Raw genomic sequence first — 17864 nt, 5'->3', positions numbered from 1 at the left:
AAAGCGTACCTACTTTAAAATCATAATCGTCCCATTTATTAAAATGATCAACCCACGGACAACACACGGTCTACGTTGATAATTTATATATTCCAAATATTCTTCATCACGGTCATAGAACAACATTTTATTTTCGAAATTCATTTTAAATTTAAAAAAAACTGATAACTTTTTATTATAAAAAATAGTTGCACGGATGATTATAACCGTCGGTTAATCTATTAACTGATAGTAATAGTAGCAGTTAATTTAACCGAGAGTTAAAACCGTCGGTTGGGCTTAACTGGAACACCATAAACAGTTTAACTGGAAAATAACGTTAACCATCAGCTAAGTCATACTAACTGTCAGTTTTAATTGCAATTGAAAAACCGGGCCTCAGGCAAACAACGTGTAGGTGGTTCATATTTTGCTATGTCGCCGAATATTGTCACACACATTGTGCGGCGGCCTAAATGTAATTATTTTATACATTTTGCTTTTCGTTGTCGACCCGTGCCCTTCCTCAATACTAGTGTAAAATAATAATATTTTTGATTTCGTATAACAATGGGCTGCCCCTTAGAATAATAGAGTGTTGGCAGCACAACATACACCAACGCCATGACACATTCTGTTATCAAAATATTGCTGGCTCGTTTATCAGCTGTTATCAGTGTTCCGGGCTTATCACAATGTTGTCTTTCGAATATAGCAATTTTACTATCATGATTAAAATGCTCTCTACTTTATATTTTATTGCAAATTGCAGTGTTTTAAGTTAACTAAAGTACAAAAAACAATGTAGTTCTAACGATTTAAAATAATATTACGTCTTAACATGTCGGTCAACGGTTCGAAGAACGAATTTGCAGATAAAGTAGCACTACTTTGTTTTGAAAAATTCAACAACTTGCCATCGAAGGGTAAACCAATATTGGGCAAAGAATGGACAACGTTGTCCGGGATCGTCCAGTCGGACGACGAAAACCGTTTAATGGTTGTCAGTTTGGCTACAGGTACCAAGTGCATCGGAAAGAGTAAACTCTCCAGTCGAGGAACAGTGGTGAACGACAGCCATGCTGAGGTACGGTAACAGTTGATTATTTTGTGTAATATTATAATAATATAACATGTTTTAGTCGAAACCAAAAAGAATTCTTAGAAAATATATATTCTTAATCAGGTCTTAGCACGAAGAGGTCTCGTTCATTATATTCTTGGTCAAATCAAATTAGCACGTCATCATGACGTTGAGACAATATTTGATGTTTCGTCTCCTAACTGTCGTTTGACACTAAAACCTGGCATTAAATTTCATTTCTTCTCCAGTCAGATGCCGTGTGGTGACGCGTCAATATTTCCTAAAAACGAGGATTGCAGAAAACGTTCAGCCGATACAGACATCGGTTCGAAAGTAAAGAAACAAAAGGTCGACGACATCCATCGCACCGGCGCCAAATGTTTGCTCGAGGAAACCAAGCAAGACCTAAACTTACCGGGGCCTGCGTATCACACTGTTGGAGCCGTCAGGACCAAACCAGGACGAGGAGATCCTACACTTTCGATGTCTTGCAGCGACAAGATATTGAGGTGGAACCACATAGGCGTACAAGTATAGCGTAATTATTATTGTTACGAAATTTCATTTTTTATTTCATCGTTATTTGCTTAGGGAGCCATGTTATCGTTGTTAATCGACCCAGTGTATTTGTCTACGATGGTAATCAGCGGCCAATGTCCATACTCTCATACGGCTTTGCATAGAGCTGTTGTCGGCAGATTGAATACACCTGGGAAGACGTACCCTAGTTTATTGCGTTCCAGCTTGAATTTCCAAGACTCGAAACACAGTAACCCTTTGAGCAAGCCGTGTCCTTCGAGCGTCCTCTGGAGAATAGGCGACGAGTTCAATAATGACGGGTAAGTAAATATTTTTTGACCACGTCGGTTTCAAACGTTTTATCTGCTTGACCCAAATGTTATTGTTTTTTTTAGCTACCACGAAGTACTGGTGGACGGCCGTAAGCAAGGCGTAACGAAAAAGACTATGGACAAACCAAGTAGCGCGTCAGTGGTTTGTAAGAAATCGTTGTTTGACACTTTTAAATCGTTCAATGAAAAATATTCCAGTATGACGTATCAAGCAGTTAAATCTGAGGCAACGGCTTATAAACAACAATGGGATGAAAAGACACAACAACTAGGTTGTTGGACTGAAAAGTCAAAATCGCTAATTGAATTTACATAGGTCAAGACTAGTCACTGTCGACCCTTTTTTTTTTTTTTTTTTAAATATTGAACTGTATAATATTATAAAAGTGAATACATATTGACCAAAGTGTTTTATTTACTAAAAATTATTTACCTATTACTAAAAATGATGTATAAGGAAAAAACATCATTGTTTTTGTTGTTAAATAAAAAAAGTTTGTTTTCCAATAAATTTACCATTAGAAATTAAAAAGATATTATTATTACTTTTTTTGTTTTATCATTTTCATATTTTTTATACAAACAAAAAAATAATCTAATCTAATACACCTTCTAATAATGATGGAATGAATTTATTAATTCGAATTTTCTAAAAGAAAGGAATAAAGAAATAACACAATTATTTATAATAACATTTAGTAATATTTTGAGCAATGTAAAAACTACACAATGTAATGATACATTATTATTATTATAATTATTATTATTTTTTTGTTTTCTTCTATAATATTATGTACAGTTTATAATAATATAATATTATGTTATTTGTTCATAAATAATTTCTGATTAAAGTAAAGTTCGCTATACATTGTAATATGTTTTGGGGGAGTATACAAATCAATACACATATATATCACATGATTTTTTTTTTTTTTATAAGATACAAATAAAATTCTTTTCACAATAAGTACTTATTAAAAGAGAAAATTTAAACAATAAAGAAATTATATATAATATAATTTGGCTCTGGTAAAAATTATTATTTACAAATTAAAATAAAATAAAACTTCAAACGTATCAAATAATTAAGCAATAATAATTAATAATAATAATAATAATAATAAATAAAAACGAAGATCATGTGTTTTAAATTATGGCAAGCCGATTGAATATATTATATTATATTTAGTAAGTCTACAAAACTAGATACGCTTTTACACTTAGTTTTTTGATTATGTACCTTAAACGCATTATTTAACGGCGGAAAAAAAACATAATATAGTCACACGCAGTCTGCAAATATGGACACAAAATTGTTAAATTGAAAATAGAAGTGTAATTATTAAAATAAAAAATATAAAGGGATTTGTCAAAATTGTGTGGGTAAATCATCTTAAAGCCAATTTTCCAACTTGACATAATATATATTATTGTAGGTAAATCGGTTTTTGATTTTTGTGAAAATCAGAATTTTTAACGTCACTAAGTTTTACATAGATATTATTTTTAATATTACATTTTTAATTTGTAGCGTTAAAATAATCTTAAATATGGCATAGTGGTATAACATTATACATTTTAAGGGGCGTTATACCGTGTACTAGAAAATAGAAATGGCACATAAAGGCGGGAAATCATTTTTTATTGTTCCATGATTTTTGTTTACGTATACAAGAATAATAATGTACAAAAAAATAAAAAAATTTTAAGTTTCTAATTTGGATTGTCAAAAAAAAAAATATAATAAAATTTGGTATATTATTTACAAATGTAATAAAATTAAAAAAAAAAATAATAATAATAAAGATTACTATTTTCATAGTGTACACACAATAAATTATACATATAATATATATATATATATATATATATTAATTACAACGTTTATTATTTTATTTTTTTTTTTTACCTATATTGTGATCGGTTTTCGAAGTAAGTACTATCCGTCCGTTTTTGATTTTCTACTTATTTATAACTTGTGTACAAAAAAATGCATTGATAATAAACTTGTTTGCTTCGAAACACACACACACGGTGTCGATCACTGACAGGCGTACGGCGACGGACGACGGGAGTCGTGGTCTTGGCCGGCGGCAGGTTCATGGGCCCGCCTGGACCAGGCTCATTTCTTGAGCTCCAGCCCTACCAGATCTTTGGGCTTCTGGTCCTGAAGGTTGCTCTGCGACGACAGACTGTTGCCCGACGGGTACACTTTGTCCAGATGTTTCAGCGACTCCGACAGGAAATTCTGCGAAAAGACAATAATTATTAGACGGTGTGTAGATACAGGAAAAGAGGAACGGCGAGGGACCATAGACACCCCCTTCAGTTGTTATTTATACATGGGTCAAAAGTAGATAGGTAATGGCCAGTTCTGGTGAAACCTAACCTACCTCCCCTTTCTCCCATCTCTACTCGACTATAAGGAATGAATGTCTGAGAGGTGGAGAAAGGGGACGTAGGTTAGGTTAGGTGTCTCCTTACAGAGCCCAACTCGCGGACCACCATCCTAAGTAGTCCGCATTTTGTGTCAGGTTTTTGACTTGTGGATATGTTTTTTGGTCGAAATAGATAAACACATTACAAACCTGTATGGCGGTGAGTGCGGCCACGATGGCCGGGCTGCCGAACCCGTGCGATATGAGCGAGAAATGCGTCAAAGGGCGCTGTATGATCGGGTCGAGGATGTGCTGGGGCCTGGTGTTGCATAGCGGCGAACGGTCTTGGTTTAACAGGTCCATCAGCTCTTTGGTTACTTGTCTGAAACGGGGGCAAAATAGGGAAAATGTCATCGTTAATAACAAAAAAACCAATTGTAAGTGTATTATATTATAACATCTTATACTACTCACTTTGTGGCGTGTATCAGCTCTTTTCTCCGGTACGACTCTGTCGGGTCGCTGGTGTGCGGTCTACTTAGGTATTCGGCCACTTGTCTTGCTGGGAATTCGGTTTCGCACACATATCCAAAGTCGCGAGCCAAGTGTATCGCTTCGCCTGATGAAAACAAACAACAACAATTATTCATTAGGCCATGTTTTATAAACTATAAATTGTGTGCACACGGTGATGATAGAATGTGGCATTCTCCAACCCCTATTCCAGTAGGTAAGTATAGTACTTATACTAATAGTAAAATATACACCTACATTCGCATGTGGTCTGTCGCATTATAACGGCTGCACGCCAAAGCGACGATGACCGTGTACATTTTTGTTTAAACGTTTTATATATATATATATATTATTACGTGTACTTATTACTATTTTTTATATATATTTTATTTTTTTGTTAAGCTCGTTCCTAGAACCTACTCTGAAATTCATTATCTGAAAAATAACACCGGCCGCGCACTTTGTTAAAACAATTTGCCGGTAATTTGCTTTCACCTAGTCGGCGCCTAACCGTTAATTGGCAATTTCATCGGCATGATAATATACCGAGTTAAAAACAAAAAAAATTTCAATTATCAAAAAGGATAGGTGTATAATATTATGATAATCGGCGCGAGAGAGTACCTATACCCGTGTAAAAAGCCGGGAAGGAGGAAAAAAAGAAACTCTAACAAAAAAAAAAAAAAATAGCCAATTCCGGTCTCGCTCGTTGTTCGTTTCGACCAGTCATGTAAGAATTATTTATTAGTTTTAAATTTTAACAATGGCAATTCGTTTTCAAACATACCTACACCCCTTCCATGGGTACAACTTACAAACTTGCTCGTGCACAAATAGTCAACAGGACCTACTGACATATATATCCTAATAGTAATGACCAAAAACGTGCAGCTGTTGGACAAACATGTTTAATTTTTCAATTATTCATAAACATTTCAACAGTCAAACGTGTACTTTCAATCATTTCAATTAACTGTTGAGAATTTTATTAAATATATTAGCCCACGCAGGGTATGCGTACACTTGATGGCATTAAAGCTCATGCAAAAATTATGTACAATTTTAGGGAGGGTGGGTAAAATAAAAATGTTCTCTAAGCTAATTTAATGTTATTTCAACATGTAATTGTTTTTTTCTATTAGAAAAATATACAACAAGCATATGAGTGGTATGTTTATAACAAGAATATATACAAATTAGCAGTGTACGACAAATTGGCACAACTAGAGGGAAATTACAGAACTGAATTCGTTCTGTTATATTCTGTTCTTCATCTGCTAGGGAAGTTCAAATCCTTCTGAACTTGTCCAGGCTCTAGAAAATGTCAGCAACCCCGAGTGAGGTTTTTTTTAATGTTTACTGAAATTCTAAGAGAGCTCTCCTTCCTAAGCCCACCACCCCCCTTTTTAATTGTAGTAAATTGTATTTTTCCAAGTGTCCCTCCTTAGTCTCCCCCGCCCCACGTCGACAGGGGAGTTTCCATTTTCCCAACGGTTTTCCGCCATTTTTGTTGGCATCACGCGCCGAGGGGCCCGTCTTCGATCCCTCACACCCCTTTCAGGCAACGTAGAGTTATACACAGAAACTTTGGGGGTCCCAAGTATACCGAAATCCGGTTAAGCGCCGTTCATTTGGTTATTTCCTGTCGTTTTTCGCGGAGGGTCGTCGTCGTCGCCGGGTCTGCCCATTTCCATTTCACCCGAGTCGATAACCTAATTGAATAATAATCGGTCGGAAGCCGTGTGTTTTTTTTTTTTAAAAAAAGCTCCCATCAGAAGAGTACACACACAAGCCCCAAGAAGCCGCCGGTATCGTTGCGCCGCGTTAAAGAAAATATTACAAGTATATAGTTATCCGGCCGGTCGAGGCGGCGCCAGTGGCCGGGCGCACACACAACGTGCCGCCGTGTTGGTATTATTATTATTTATTATTATTATTACCGTCGTCGATACACATATACACATACATATATATATATTATATATACATAAGAATAATAATAATAATAATACGTGTATAACATTATACAAGACCGACGACGACGACGACGACGACAACAATCGGCCATCGAAAATTGGTTTTCTTATTGTTGTAGTACACACGGTGGTGGTGCGGCGACGACGGTAGCGCGATCACAGGCATTGTCTTGAGGGGAAGACGGTGTTCACAACGGGCGCCGCTAATTATTTTACTATACACCACGGTGTAGTAGCATGTAAGTATAAGAAAAAGAAAAAAAAACCGACTACCGCGTAGTGCCGTCAACGTTTTTGATATAGTGATAATATATATAGAGAGACCGAATAGTTTTGACTTTGATAGGCTTAGTAGAGGGCCCCGTCACGTCGTCCAAACGCCAACAGTTCAAAAAATTATAGGTATTTTTTATTATTATTATTATTATTGAACTTCAAACGCGCTACTAGACTAATCTTTACACACACACGAGGGACCAGAATCCGCTATATATATATATATATATAATATCATCTCGTCTTGGACCATATTCCTTTTGTGTGTGTGTGTATGTCTTTTCGTTTTGTGACGCCGTCGTCGACACCCGTGGGTCACACATTCATGTATTGTTGCGCTCAAACACCGCCCAGACGAAGAGACAATAATAATAATTATTATCATTATAGTACTGACCGCCGAAGTCTTTTGACTTAGTACTTAAGTAGTAATAATTATAATAATATTCTCACGGATCCAATACGGACGGCGGTATATTATTGTTAATCCATTGTTGTCAATATCTATCTCAATCTCTAGAAAGCGGCGGCGGCATTGCTCCTACCGGTATAATAATAATAATAATAATAGGTGTACGACATAATATAAAATGTGTTAACTGTTATTATTGTAATTACATTTAGAACAGTGTCAACTGTCGACGTTAAGATTTTCAATTGCACGATAACACATCATCGTTGTATACACACATACACAGTTGTCAAGTCCTATCCGCTATTGATAGGTTTTTTTTTTTATAAAAACCACCTAACATATAGTGTGAACTGTAAGACATATCGGTGTGAGACGGAGAATGGAAAGCGGCGGCGGCGGCGGCGGCGGTTCGTCAATTAAAAGAAATTATTATTAATTCTACAGTGATTTTTTTTTTCCTTCCTTTACTTATTTATATTATTTTTTCTACTAACGCGTTAACCGAGCGAGTAAGTCACGAGTACCTGCCTACCTATATAATATACCGGACTCGACGGAATAATAATATTATAAGGAAACATTCTTGTACTTACTACATCGGCTACGACCGGTAGTGCTTGGCCGAGAAATTCTACGTTTTGTATTCAGTCATCGCCACGACAAAATAAAAAATGTTCACATGCCATTTCGCGTGCGGTACTTACCGTTTCTCGCTTGTCCGTTATAATAAATGGGATGAGATTATGTTATTACACACTTAACGGGGTAATTTTTTTTTTTTTTGGAAGGGATTTCTTCGCAAGTAAAATATAGGTAACACATGTCACATACCACCAACACGAGTCGTGGTCCAGAGAAAACCGACAAAATTATAAAATATCCTCGTATGAGGTGAAGAATTATTATTGTGCATCGACAACAATTTGGAAAACTTGCAACTTTAAAATGTATTTTTGCCTAATCACAAACTATGGTTGCAATCTTGACTTTGTTTCCTATATTTGTAGGTGCAAGTTTCAGTATGCTTTTCAATACTTGGACATTTTTTACCTTTTATCGGTTACACGAAAAACAAGTATGGGGTACTGAATTTTGGAAAACTGACTAATAATGACAATTTTATAAAAATAATAAATGTAATATATTTTTGCAAAGTCATAGCAAACCAACAGATTTATGAAAATCAATAATTCATACGCTTAAATTTGTTTTAAATGTTATGAAATTAAAAACATATGTTTCTATTTGAAAAAAACGCGGTCCAAACTTGTTTTACGTATAAGGATTGCCACAACTAGAGGGGGTGATGGGAAATTTAAAATCCTTCTTAACTCGTTCAGGCTCTTAAATAATGTCAGCAACTAAACAGACACATACCCCACGTAAGGTTTAGTAATTTTTACTGAAATTCTGTGGGAGCTTTCAGAGTTTTAAAAAGGTCTGAACTTTCTCATCCCCCTCTGATAAAAATGTTTAAAGTATTAAAAAATATAGTGAAAATAAATAATAGTCAAAAATTCATATTTTTCCAGAAAAAGAGTGTCAGAGCTTTGCTTGATTTACATGGCCTTTCATTAGTTTTCTACTCGATCAGCGAATATTGGAACTTGAAAATTTGATGCAAACATCTTAGACATTCACTCTGTCCGTCGGCACTTACCCTCCAAGTCGGTTATCGCGAGATCTTTGTAACGTTTCAAGAGATACCGCCGATAAGTACTTATCGTTTAGCCGGTGAGAAACACACCATCAGACAAGCGGGGACGGGGGGGGGAGGCAAGTATAATAATTCGACAGTCCCAAATGGTGGTAGGTCAAATTGTGGCGGGTGACCCTAAAAACCGGGCTTCGTGCTGGCTATTACAATATTATGTACCTGTCGTGGGCGTGTGTGCACGATGCATACATATATATATATATATATATGCTCATTGATAACGCGGTGCGCCCATTCAACTACTTTGCCGCGGTTTGCGTCCGTCCGGAAATTCCGGTTTTTCGCGGTATACCTACGGTACATTTTTTCTCACGGACACACGAGGCGCGGCTAGCCAAAAAACAAAAAGAAACGAGCAGTACCTGATGTATAGGTAGGTATAGTAGGTACTATATAGTAGATATATACCTACTATATACGTAAAACACATAATATTGTGCGCGCAAACAAAAACGGGCCGGGCAATTAATAATAACGATTTTCGAACCAAGCCCCCGCGCTCACCGTTTATACATACAAGTGCGTGAAAGCTAATCGTAAGATCTTCAAGAAAAAGAAAAGTAATAACAGTTGTAAAATAGGTACCGTGTACTATCATCGATACGGTGGCGGATAGAAGCGAATTCAGTCACCCGGAGCGCTAGTGTATAGCGGCCGACAGCGCTCCGGGTGGCGGTTTTATCAGCCAAAAAAAAAGGGCAGGGGAGAAGGAGTGCTCGTCGCTAAAAGACAAAACTAAAGGCAGCTGAAGCTAACCGAGATTATATTATACCATTGACGCTTTATACCGCAGATTAAATCAAACCAGATAGTAAACAAATAATCTCAGGTCAGTGTAAACAAAAAAATCGTAAAAAACATAATAATTCTTCTGTTGTACAGCGCGGTCTAAGAAATTGTATCAAACATCAGCCGTAGTGTTATCAACATCAAAGATCCATAATCACAGATATATATACATAATAAAGTAAATTACCAAGTGTACATGCCGCCAGAAGCGATAATTGAAGTTACCGTTTTCCGCCATCTTTGTGGGAATTAAAACCTTACAATATGACATGAAAATATGTTTATGAACAATAATTATTATAAGTTAAACACAGAATCACAAATAAAACATAAACACTACAACAATAAACATAAATCCCACAAAAATGGCGGACGTCGACTTATCGATTCTTATCATTACTACTTGTTATCAGTAATTCTTATCAGTCAACACGTTATCATTATAAATAGTGAGTACTACAAAATTTTCGACACTGTAATTTGGCCGTACCGATAAAAAAATCGTTATTTTGAAAATCTATTGTTTTACCGTAATATCAAGTGCACTTGACTATCTGGTTTTATTCGATCTGTGGTTACGACGGACCTACTTGCACCGTCACAACAGATAGGTAGCACCGAGGAAAGGGAAGTCGCGGCCGGGGGCGTTTTTTGAAAAGCGCCGTGTGCCCGTGACGAATTTTCCGCCGCCATACTGGTATGTGAAGAAAGAAAAAACAATTGTCTCTGTTTTCTTACATACACATACACACGCGCGTTGTTTGTTCTTGCGCAATGCACACGGGAAACACAAAACAAGGGTTCCGATTCTATAATAATAATAATAATAATAATAATAATGCATATTGAAAAAAAAAATTATCCATAGTATCGAACTGAGAGCACTGTGTTTGTGTGTAATGTTCGGCTTTCTATTGAGCCAGCGGACGCGGCTCGTGTGCGGTTTTTTCTATTGTTCTAATAAAGAAAAAAAAATAATAACCGACCGAAAATTCACCGTAGATAATATTTTGAAACGCCATACTCCCACCCGCGAGTGTACATAATATACTTACTAAGCTGACAATGCCGCCGCCGCCGCTTGGAGATTATATCGAAATCATAATACCAGCTGATAATGTAGGTACCGCATTATAATATTGTTATTATTATTATTATTATTATTATACCCGGCGGCCGAGGCCGAACGGTATTACCAGTTAAGTAGGTTAAACTCGCAAAAAAAAAAAAAGGAAAAGAAAATAGACAGTCCTCTTGGCAAAATGATAATCATTTTTTGTTTTTTTTTTTGTCTTACATATATTCAATAATTTCTTAGTAAAAAAATCCCGGAAGTAATCGCTTGTAAATATATTATATTATTGTAATAAACTTCAAAGGTAGCGTTTGTAGCCGGTTAAAGGTGTGAGACATGCACACAGCTGATGCAGTAAAATATTTTACCAAGTATTATACTTGTTAGATTTATAAAAATAGTGGCGTTAACCCGGCGCCGACGGTATGCTGGGTAATTATTATATTATTGGCGACTAATAAAAAAAAAACATGCTCACAAGCGTGTCCCTATACGTTACAAGACACCCGGGAGTGATGTGTGACGGTAAAAAAAAACGATTTTTATAATCTTAATAAAATAAAGAAACGGTCAAATGCGCGCGGGGAGAGCTGGTATTATATTTTACAACACTTTTGTGTATTCCACGAAAGAAACGTTTTATTTAATCCTATGCTTTTTTTTTTTTTACAACTGTACAACTTAAGTAAAACGAGTCGATTTGTCGGCCACGCACCTCCCGTACGGTTAACCGACAGGACAAGGACATTTCACTGTAGAAAAAAAAAAGCCGGAAGTCGTATCCCGCTGTGTTTGTGTCCGTGTCTTTGCTTTCTATGCAAAATAAAACAAGTCGGACAAATCATTTACCAACGGCTATTCCTAACCGGCGCTTAACGTCTCCACAATGGAATATACTATATACAGCCCCCCCCCCCGGGGTAGACCCATAGGGGAAGTGGGATTTTCCCCTTAGTAAGTTTAACAAAAATGATAAACTGTTGTTATTATTCATCAATACGCCGTGATTTAAAAATTTCTCGGTAAAGTATAAATTGATAATACACCAACGCATATCCTGCCCCCTTGCAAAGTTACTAGTTACTCAAGTAAGATGTGAGTGTGGTTTCTCGATACTGCGAAACATGTTAAACCGTACTTAACCCTCAACTTTTTATGTTGCATTTACCTAATGGGAGAAACATTTTTTTTCTATTCTGGTGGCCTGTTTTTCAAAAATATTTATCTGTTACAAAAAAAACTATTTGTATACCTAATATGTTCTTATTTATGGTATACGCGGTACTTTTATACAAAGTATATGCAAAGAGAGAGGGTTGAGGATAATAATAAATTCAACAAAATTATCAGGTATATTGAAGTGAAAAGTGACAGTGTCAAAAAAAAACTCTGCTGTATTATTATTATACTCTTGAACCCGCCACTGGGTCGTGTCTTGTGGGGCCACATAATGATATATTTGATAGATCTAAATCGCTCTTCGATCCGAATCTATCGGTTTTCTTTTTTTTTCTAGAATTTTATACGGCTAAAGCTTTATTATTATTTTGTTCTACACCACCGCGGCTGTCGTAGGCTCATTGTTTTCGCCAGCCGGTCGGCCATAAATCAGACACCTCGCTGTTATCTCGCACGTTTGCCACCGCTAAAGACCGAGCAGCTCTCCTCCAGTTGAATACACACACACTCAACAGTATAAATAAAATACAATATTATGTATACAAACCGCGGAAAAAAAGCGTTAATATACCGTACGGTTTACACCTCGGGGCGACGATTTTCGCGCGATACACAAGTCGGCCGATTGTGTTGTCTCTCCGGTGTGTTCCGTCTCCTCCGTGAAGAGATAATATTATAATATATATATTTTTCTTTGGCGCACAAATAGCACTTAGGAATGCGCAACAGGGTCGTGTTGTATTGTACACGGTCGGCTATAACGAGTCAATACACACCGGCGGTGTCCTGAGGTTCGGCTCAAAGGATATAAACCACAGGATGAACGTTATATTATTATGGCGTTGACGAACAAGACAATCCATATAGGTAGGTACACGATAGAGTTAAGAGTCCGACAGTGGTAACTGGTATGGTATAATATTATGATTTACGCGCTAAACCTACCCACCCTCCTGTCCGGTTCCCTATGTACTTGTACCCGCATTGCACTTCAAAATGTTCATAATAATAATTACATAAAAACGTCTAGAGTAACAGCAGCTATAATTTGCACAACTCTGGCTACGAGCCTCGAGTTGAGGGCGGCCTTAAAACGGAATTTGAACCTGATCCGTTTCCATGGTGTTTTCTATGTACAAATAATAATTGAAGCGGTCAAAACCAAAATGGGTATTTATACAAAACACATTGCGACGTTCATTAGTTTTTTGCGTTCGACGTCCGTTTTTAGATAATGTAATATATTTGTACGAAAAACTATAAATTATATTATAATACAGTTATAACGATAATAACGTTATTATGATCTCGCAATCTCTTCTGTACAATCTGCGGTGACCGGTCTTTGCGCTTTTGTTTTCCTAGTCGTTATCTCTGCCGACGACACGTCGCGTCGGTCTTAGATTTATCGACGGCCGATATCTTCCGCAATAGGACGTGTCTTATATAAACACACACACACTCGAATAATTTCCATAATATGTACCTATATATTATGTGGATGTGGGTCATTTATCGGTCGCCCAAACGTCCCAAGAGCCGGCTTATTATAATCTCGAGTCCCGCGTATAACGGTATCACTGCTGAGACCAGCAGCGGTATTATAATATACAGTGAATTGTGAAATGCCCTTTACCACACCGTACAAGTATAATATTATTTTAGACTCTTAGGCACTGGGTGGCACTTACCTTCGACGAGAGACGTCAGCAGCGTTACGTTGGCGGCCTTTCTTCGGCCGGCCGGCAGGTTAAGACCGATTTTCTCGAGCTTTTCGCGCAACAGCCTTCCGCCGTTTTTGGATTTCGCCCTGGAAAAGAATTTTTTTTTTTTAATTAATTATTTTTGTCAGAAGTCAAACGGCTTGAACAGCATACTAGTCTTGTTAACGCCAAAACCGACTAAAAATGTTAACAGGAAAAAAGAACCGGCAATATGGTGTCTGAACGCAGTGTCTATATAATTTATATTGTAGCAAATTGGACTGTCACGAATTTGAATGAAAAATTGTTTCTCTTTTATTATAACGAGGTTTGAGTTCACACGATAAAATACAACGTGTTTCCTGGGCACGTCTCGTTTTTTTTTTTTTTAAATTTATATCGTTCGTTTCATTCATGAAAAAAAATAAATATCTTAATAATATTATGTAAATTTATTAATAAAATAAAAAAAAATAAAAAAGTAAAATTTCCGATTATACCGGTATTATACTTATGTATACATATTAACATATCATTAGTGTATAATGTATATATCTGGTTTTACAACTGTCAATGTTATAATCATATGATATTATGAACACTGGACGTCTTGGCGGATTTATAATCAATAATAGCAATTATTGTCACTTAAGCCGTATACTGGCACGAGTCACAAGATAAGACAGTTGCCGCCAAAAAGATAACATCTTGTCCGCCGGCCATTTTTATTTACTGTCCGAACGGAATAATAATAATAATAACAGGCAATATATGGCTATATTATTAGTTGAACAATATATACTACAGTGGCAGTTATTGTAGGCGGTATATTATTATATTTTTTTTACACGGCCAAAACAGCGGGTGGGACCTTTTTTTATCAGTGTGCAAGTCGAGCTGTAATAATATAGAGTAGTAAAACATTTACAAATGCTTCTATGACGGGAAACAATGCTCAATTTTTTTCATTATCAGGAAATATATCATAAAAATCAATTCAATCCAAATGTCGATTTATGCATCTAGTAGATAGTAGATGGTAGATAGTTCAAGTACGTTTGTTTATTATGATAATATTTCTAGGCAGAATTTACGATCTGTGGAAAAACTCGATCAGTAAAATAGACTAGAATATTGTAAAAATAATTTAATGTTAGTAGTAGCTGTTGAGTATTATACCTACATATAGGGCGATAAGGCGAACACTAGAAGATACATATTATAAGATTAGTAAAAAAAACAGGCCAGTGTCGATAAAAAAAAAAAACTTTATGACCGCCCAAATTTAAAAAAAAGGCGTTTTCATGCTTCGTCGTCGACTCGTGTCGTTTTTAAGCGTCCGAACTGTAATATTATTATGCACAAACAGGTGCTTAATATTTTCACTATATATATACATAGGACTCGTTCGATTTTTTTTTTTTAAAGTGGATCGTAAATCGATTTATTGCGATTAATGTGCACCTTTACGAAGGAAAAAGGAAGCATGCATAATGTAAAAAAAAAATATTAAAAATTAGTACCTACACGACCGTCGGTCGTTAACAGGAATAGAAAACGAATAACGTTTACATCTTATTACACACATGTACGGGATGGCGGGCGTTTAAGTTTATCATCTCTGGGCGATCTTAGAGTGGTGGTCCGCGGTGGTCGCCAAGACGCCAGGAGTCACTGAGCTCATAAAATGCCATTCGATTCTTCAGTTTTGGATTCTTTTTTTTTTTTATTATTATATGTTTTTTTATCTATTCCCCCCTCCACCGGGCGCTGTACCCAAGTGTGCACGGAAGGTAAACGGCCGTGTCGACCAATTCCCGGAGAGATAATGCGGTTGTTTTCACTTTTCACCGTTTCCAACTGCGCTATCTGTTTTGTACACGGTATTATTCGCTACCGCACTATACCGCTACATAATGCCCGGACGGTCACGTTTTTTCGTGTCGGTAGTAATTTTTTATTCGGTCAAAACAACAAACCTGACGATAATTCGGTTCAGCGAAATATAACAGCGAGAATGTATACCTCATAAAGTCACAAGCTGCCAGTGCATGCAGAGCTGGGCGAGTTAACGCGATAACGTCCAATTAATTGTGATTTTTTTTAGGAATGTCCGAGTAGGTCGGTTTGAAAAAATCGCACAGTGTGGAGACGATAACGTTGTAATTGATGAGAAAACGGTTTTTGGAAAACTCACCTCCTGAGAACGCCGCCCAACAGGGAAGCGTTTAGGCATTCGGGCGGCGACAGTCTGCGCTGAACTTCGCCGACGGTCACTTTGTACTTAGATGTGGAGCTGAGCAACGACAGGCGGCCGGGTACGCTGCAAAACACGTCCGAAGGGGTGGTGGACATACCTGCAAAAGAAACATATACATATAAGACGTTATCAACAGTGGGTATACGTTATACTCGGCAGTGAGTCAACTGTAGACAACCGTGGTCTAGGGTTAAAGCAATGCTACACTGATAGATAATATGGTACTTTTCTTCAAAGAGGAAAATGCAAGTAGTACAGTTAATAAATAAGGTCGGGACCAACTCGACATAGCCTTGAGTCGACCAACTAAAAGCCACTCAGTTTGTCCCGGTCAAAAAACGTTTATTTAAGACATGTCCTGTTGGTCAGGGCCGTTGCTCTCTCTGTACCCAACACGGTACAGGGAGAACCAAGAGGGGCGGGGGGGGGGGGTACAGAGTCGATTCGAAATAATAAACACACACATATACGAATGTGGCCAGCAACAATGGCATTAAATATACACAGTATATAACACAACAGATGTTTGCCGGGGACCCGTACCTATACACATACGCCCCCCCGTCAAGTCGTCGCACACCCCAAATTAGCCAGTATGATGGACACCCCCCCGTGTAGTGTTTTTCTGGGACGTACCCGAAAACACTATATTACACACACACGCACACAATAGAGGTGTGAAAAAGCGCGGTGGGAAGCGGAAACAAAAAAAAAAACAAATATATAAGCTAAAAAATCGTCGCACATGACATTGTTTGCAAAATTACGGGTTGCGTTTAGGCAGGGAAGTTTTGAAACATAATATTATATAATATATAAAGACCCGCCCGAGCAATGCAAAGTCTCCAATATGCATTTCCGGTCGTTCGTTAAGACGTCAAGTACAATGTAATAATATAATATTGAAAATATTCAAGCGTGTGTGTGTGTGTGTGAAAACGTGATTGTTGCACATTTTGCGGTGCAGTAAAATGTTCTCTGCAGCTTTGCCGGGTTCATTATATATTATATGAAGCGGCAACGAGATAAAATTATTATATTGTAATATACAACATAATATATCCAAAGGGAGGAAAAAAAGTCATCGTTTCTGCACAGCAGCCCTTCCGCAATACCGTCACGAAATCACGTTCGTCACCCCTTTTTCCATTTGCCGGCCACATTAAACAGTAGTAGGTATATAGTAATAATAATATAATATTATACCGTTCACCACGCTGTGTTTGGATTATTTTTTATTTAAATTTTTTTCTCAGCACAGCGCAGCGCAGCTATATGTACAAACTCGTCCAAAAATCGAAATCGTTAAAAAATCACCGAACGGTTTTTTGTAGAGCGCAGACTTGCTACCCTCAAACGATGAATAGGGGGGGGGGAGAGGACTTGATTTATTTCCGGAAGTTTTTCGAGCGGAATCGAATGTGTACAATAATATAATATTATATTAAATCGGGTTTAATGAAATAATTACACCGAATGGGTTTGTCAGGCTAGAAAATTGCATTCATTGGGGGACCACCACCGGCCTGAGATTGTACGACGGCGGCACCTGGGACCCGATTGGCCTCGGGCGACTCATGCAGAGGAGGAGAACCCTTCAGAAAAAAAATATACATATATATATATATATAAACTCTACTTAAGTGTGATAATAAATATAATACAT

General features: G+C 37.0%; 2 protein-coding genes across 7 annotated transcripts in view; one reads left to right on the top strand and one right to left on the bottom strand.

The window, feature by feature from the left end:
* The first annotated feature begins 698 nt into the window (after positions 1–698).
* LOC126842889 (tRNA-specific adenosine deaminase 1) lies at positions 699–2442 on the top strand. 2 transcript variants are annotated; one of them, XM_050580108.1, is made up of 4 exons: positions 699–1066; positions 1166–1594; positions 1655–1902; positions 1978–2442. In XM_050580108.1, exons 1-4 carry the CDS (start codon positions 821–823, stop codon positions 2228–2230), a joined length of 1176 nt encoding a protein of 391 aa, XP_050436065.1. In that variant the 5' UTR covers positions 699–820; the 3' UTR covers positions 2231–2442. The 2 variants fall into 2 exon arrangements, with proteins under 2 accessions (XP_050436065.1, XP_050436072.1); XM_050580115.1 differs by having other exon boundaries at positions 944–1066; positions 1312–1594; positions 1978–2441.
* A 344-nt stretch (positions 2443–2786) lies between these two features.
* The window catches only part of LOC126844467 (transcription factor AP-2-epsilon), a 125499-nt gene continuing 110421 nt past the window's right edge, over positions 2787–17864 (bottom strand). For 4 of the 5 annotated variants that reach the window (XM_050582697.1, XM_050582707.1, XM_050582716.1 and 1 more), the window contains 5 exons: positions 16136–16295; positions 13927–14045; positions 4767–4911; positions 4503–4674; positions 2787–4162 (listed from right to left, as the gene is read on the bottom strand). In XM_050582697.1, coding sequence (XP_050438654.1) covers positions 4037–4162; positions 4503–4674; positions 4767–4911; positions 13927–14045; positions 16136–16295 — 722 coding nt within the window. In that variant the 3' untranslated portion in view covers positions 2787–4036. The remainder of the gene's footprint in view (positions 4163–4502; positions 4675–4766; positions 4912–13926; positions 14046–16135; positions 16296–17864) is intronic. The other variant, XM_050582724.1, reaches the window with a different exon arrangement.

This window comes from Adelges cooleyi, unplaced genomic scaffold, assembly GCF_023614345.1.
Source record: "Adelges cooleyi isolate 19-005CV unplaced genomic scaffold, UGA_ACOO_1.1 ACOO_flye_CR_arks_rails_tigmint_CR_PRNA_108, whole genome shotgun sequence".
Taxonomy (NCBI): domain Eukaryota; kingdom Metazoa; phylum Arthropoda; class Insecta; order Hemiptera; family Adelgidae; genus Adelges; species Adelges cooleyi.
This window is presented reverse-complemented; position numbering and strand designations above follow the sequence as displayed.

What these genes read in the sequence shown, in the direction of transcription:
- LOC126842889 (XM_050580108.1), top strand. Translation starts at nt 821, where the DNA reads ATGTCGGTCAACGGTTCGAAGAACGAATTTGCAGATAAAGTAGCACTA. An exon ending in TGAACGACAGCCATGCTGAG is followed by an intron (nt 1,067 to 1,165) that starts GTACGGTAACAG and finishes ATTCTTAATCAG; the next exon opens with GTCTTAGCACGAAGAGGTCT. An exon ending in GACGAGTTCAATAATGACGG is followed by an intron (nt 1,903 to 1,977) that starts GTAAGTAAATAT and finishes TGTTTTTTTTAG; the next exon opens with CTACCACGAAGTACTGGTGG.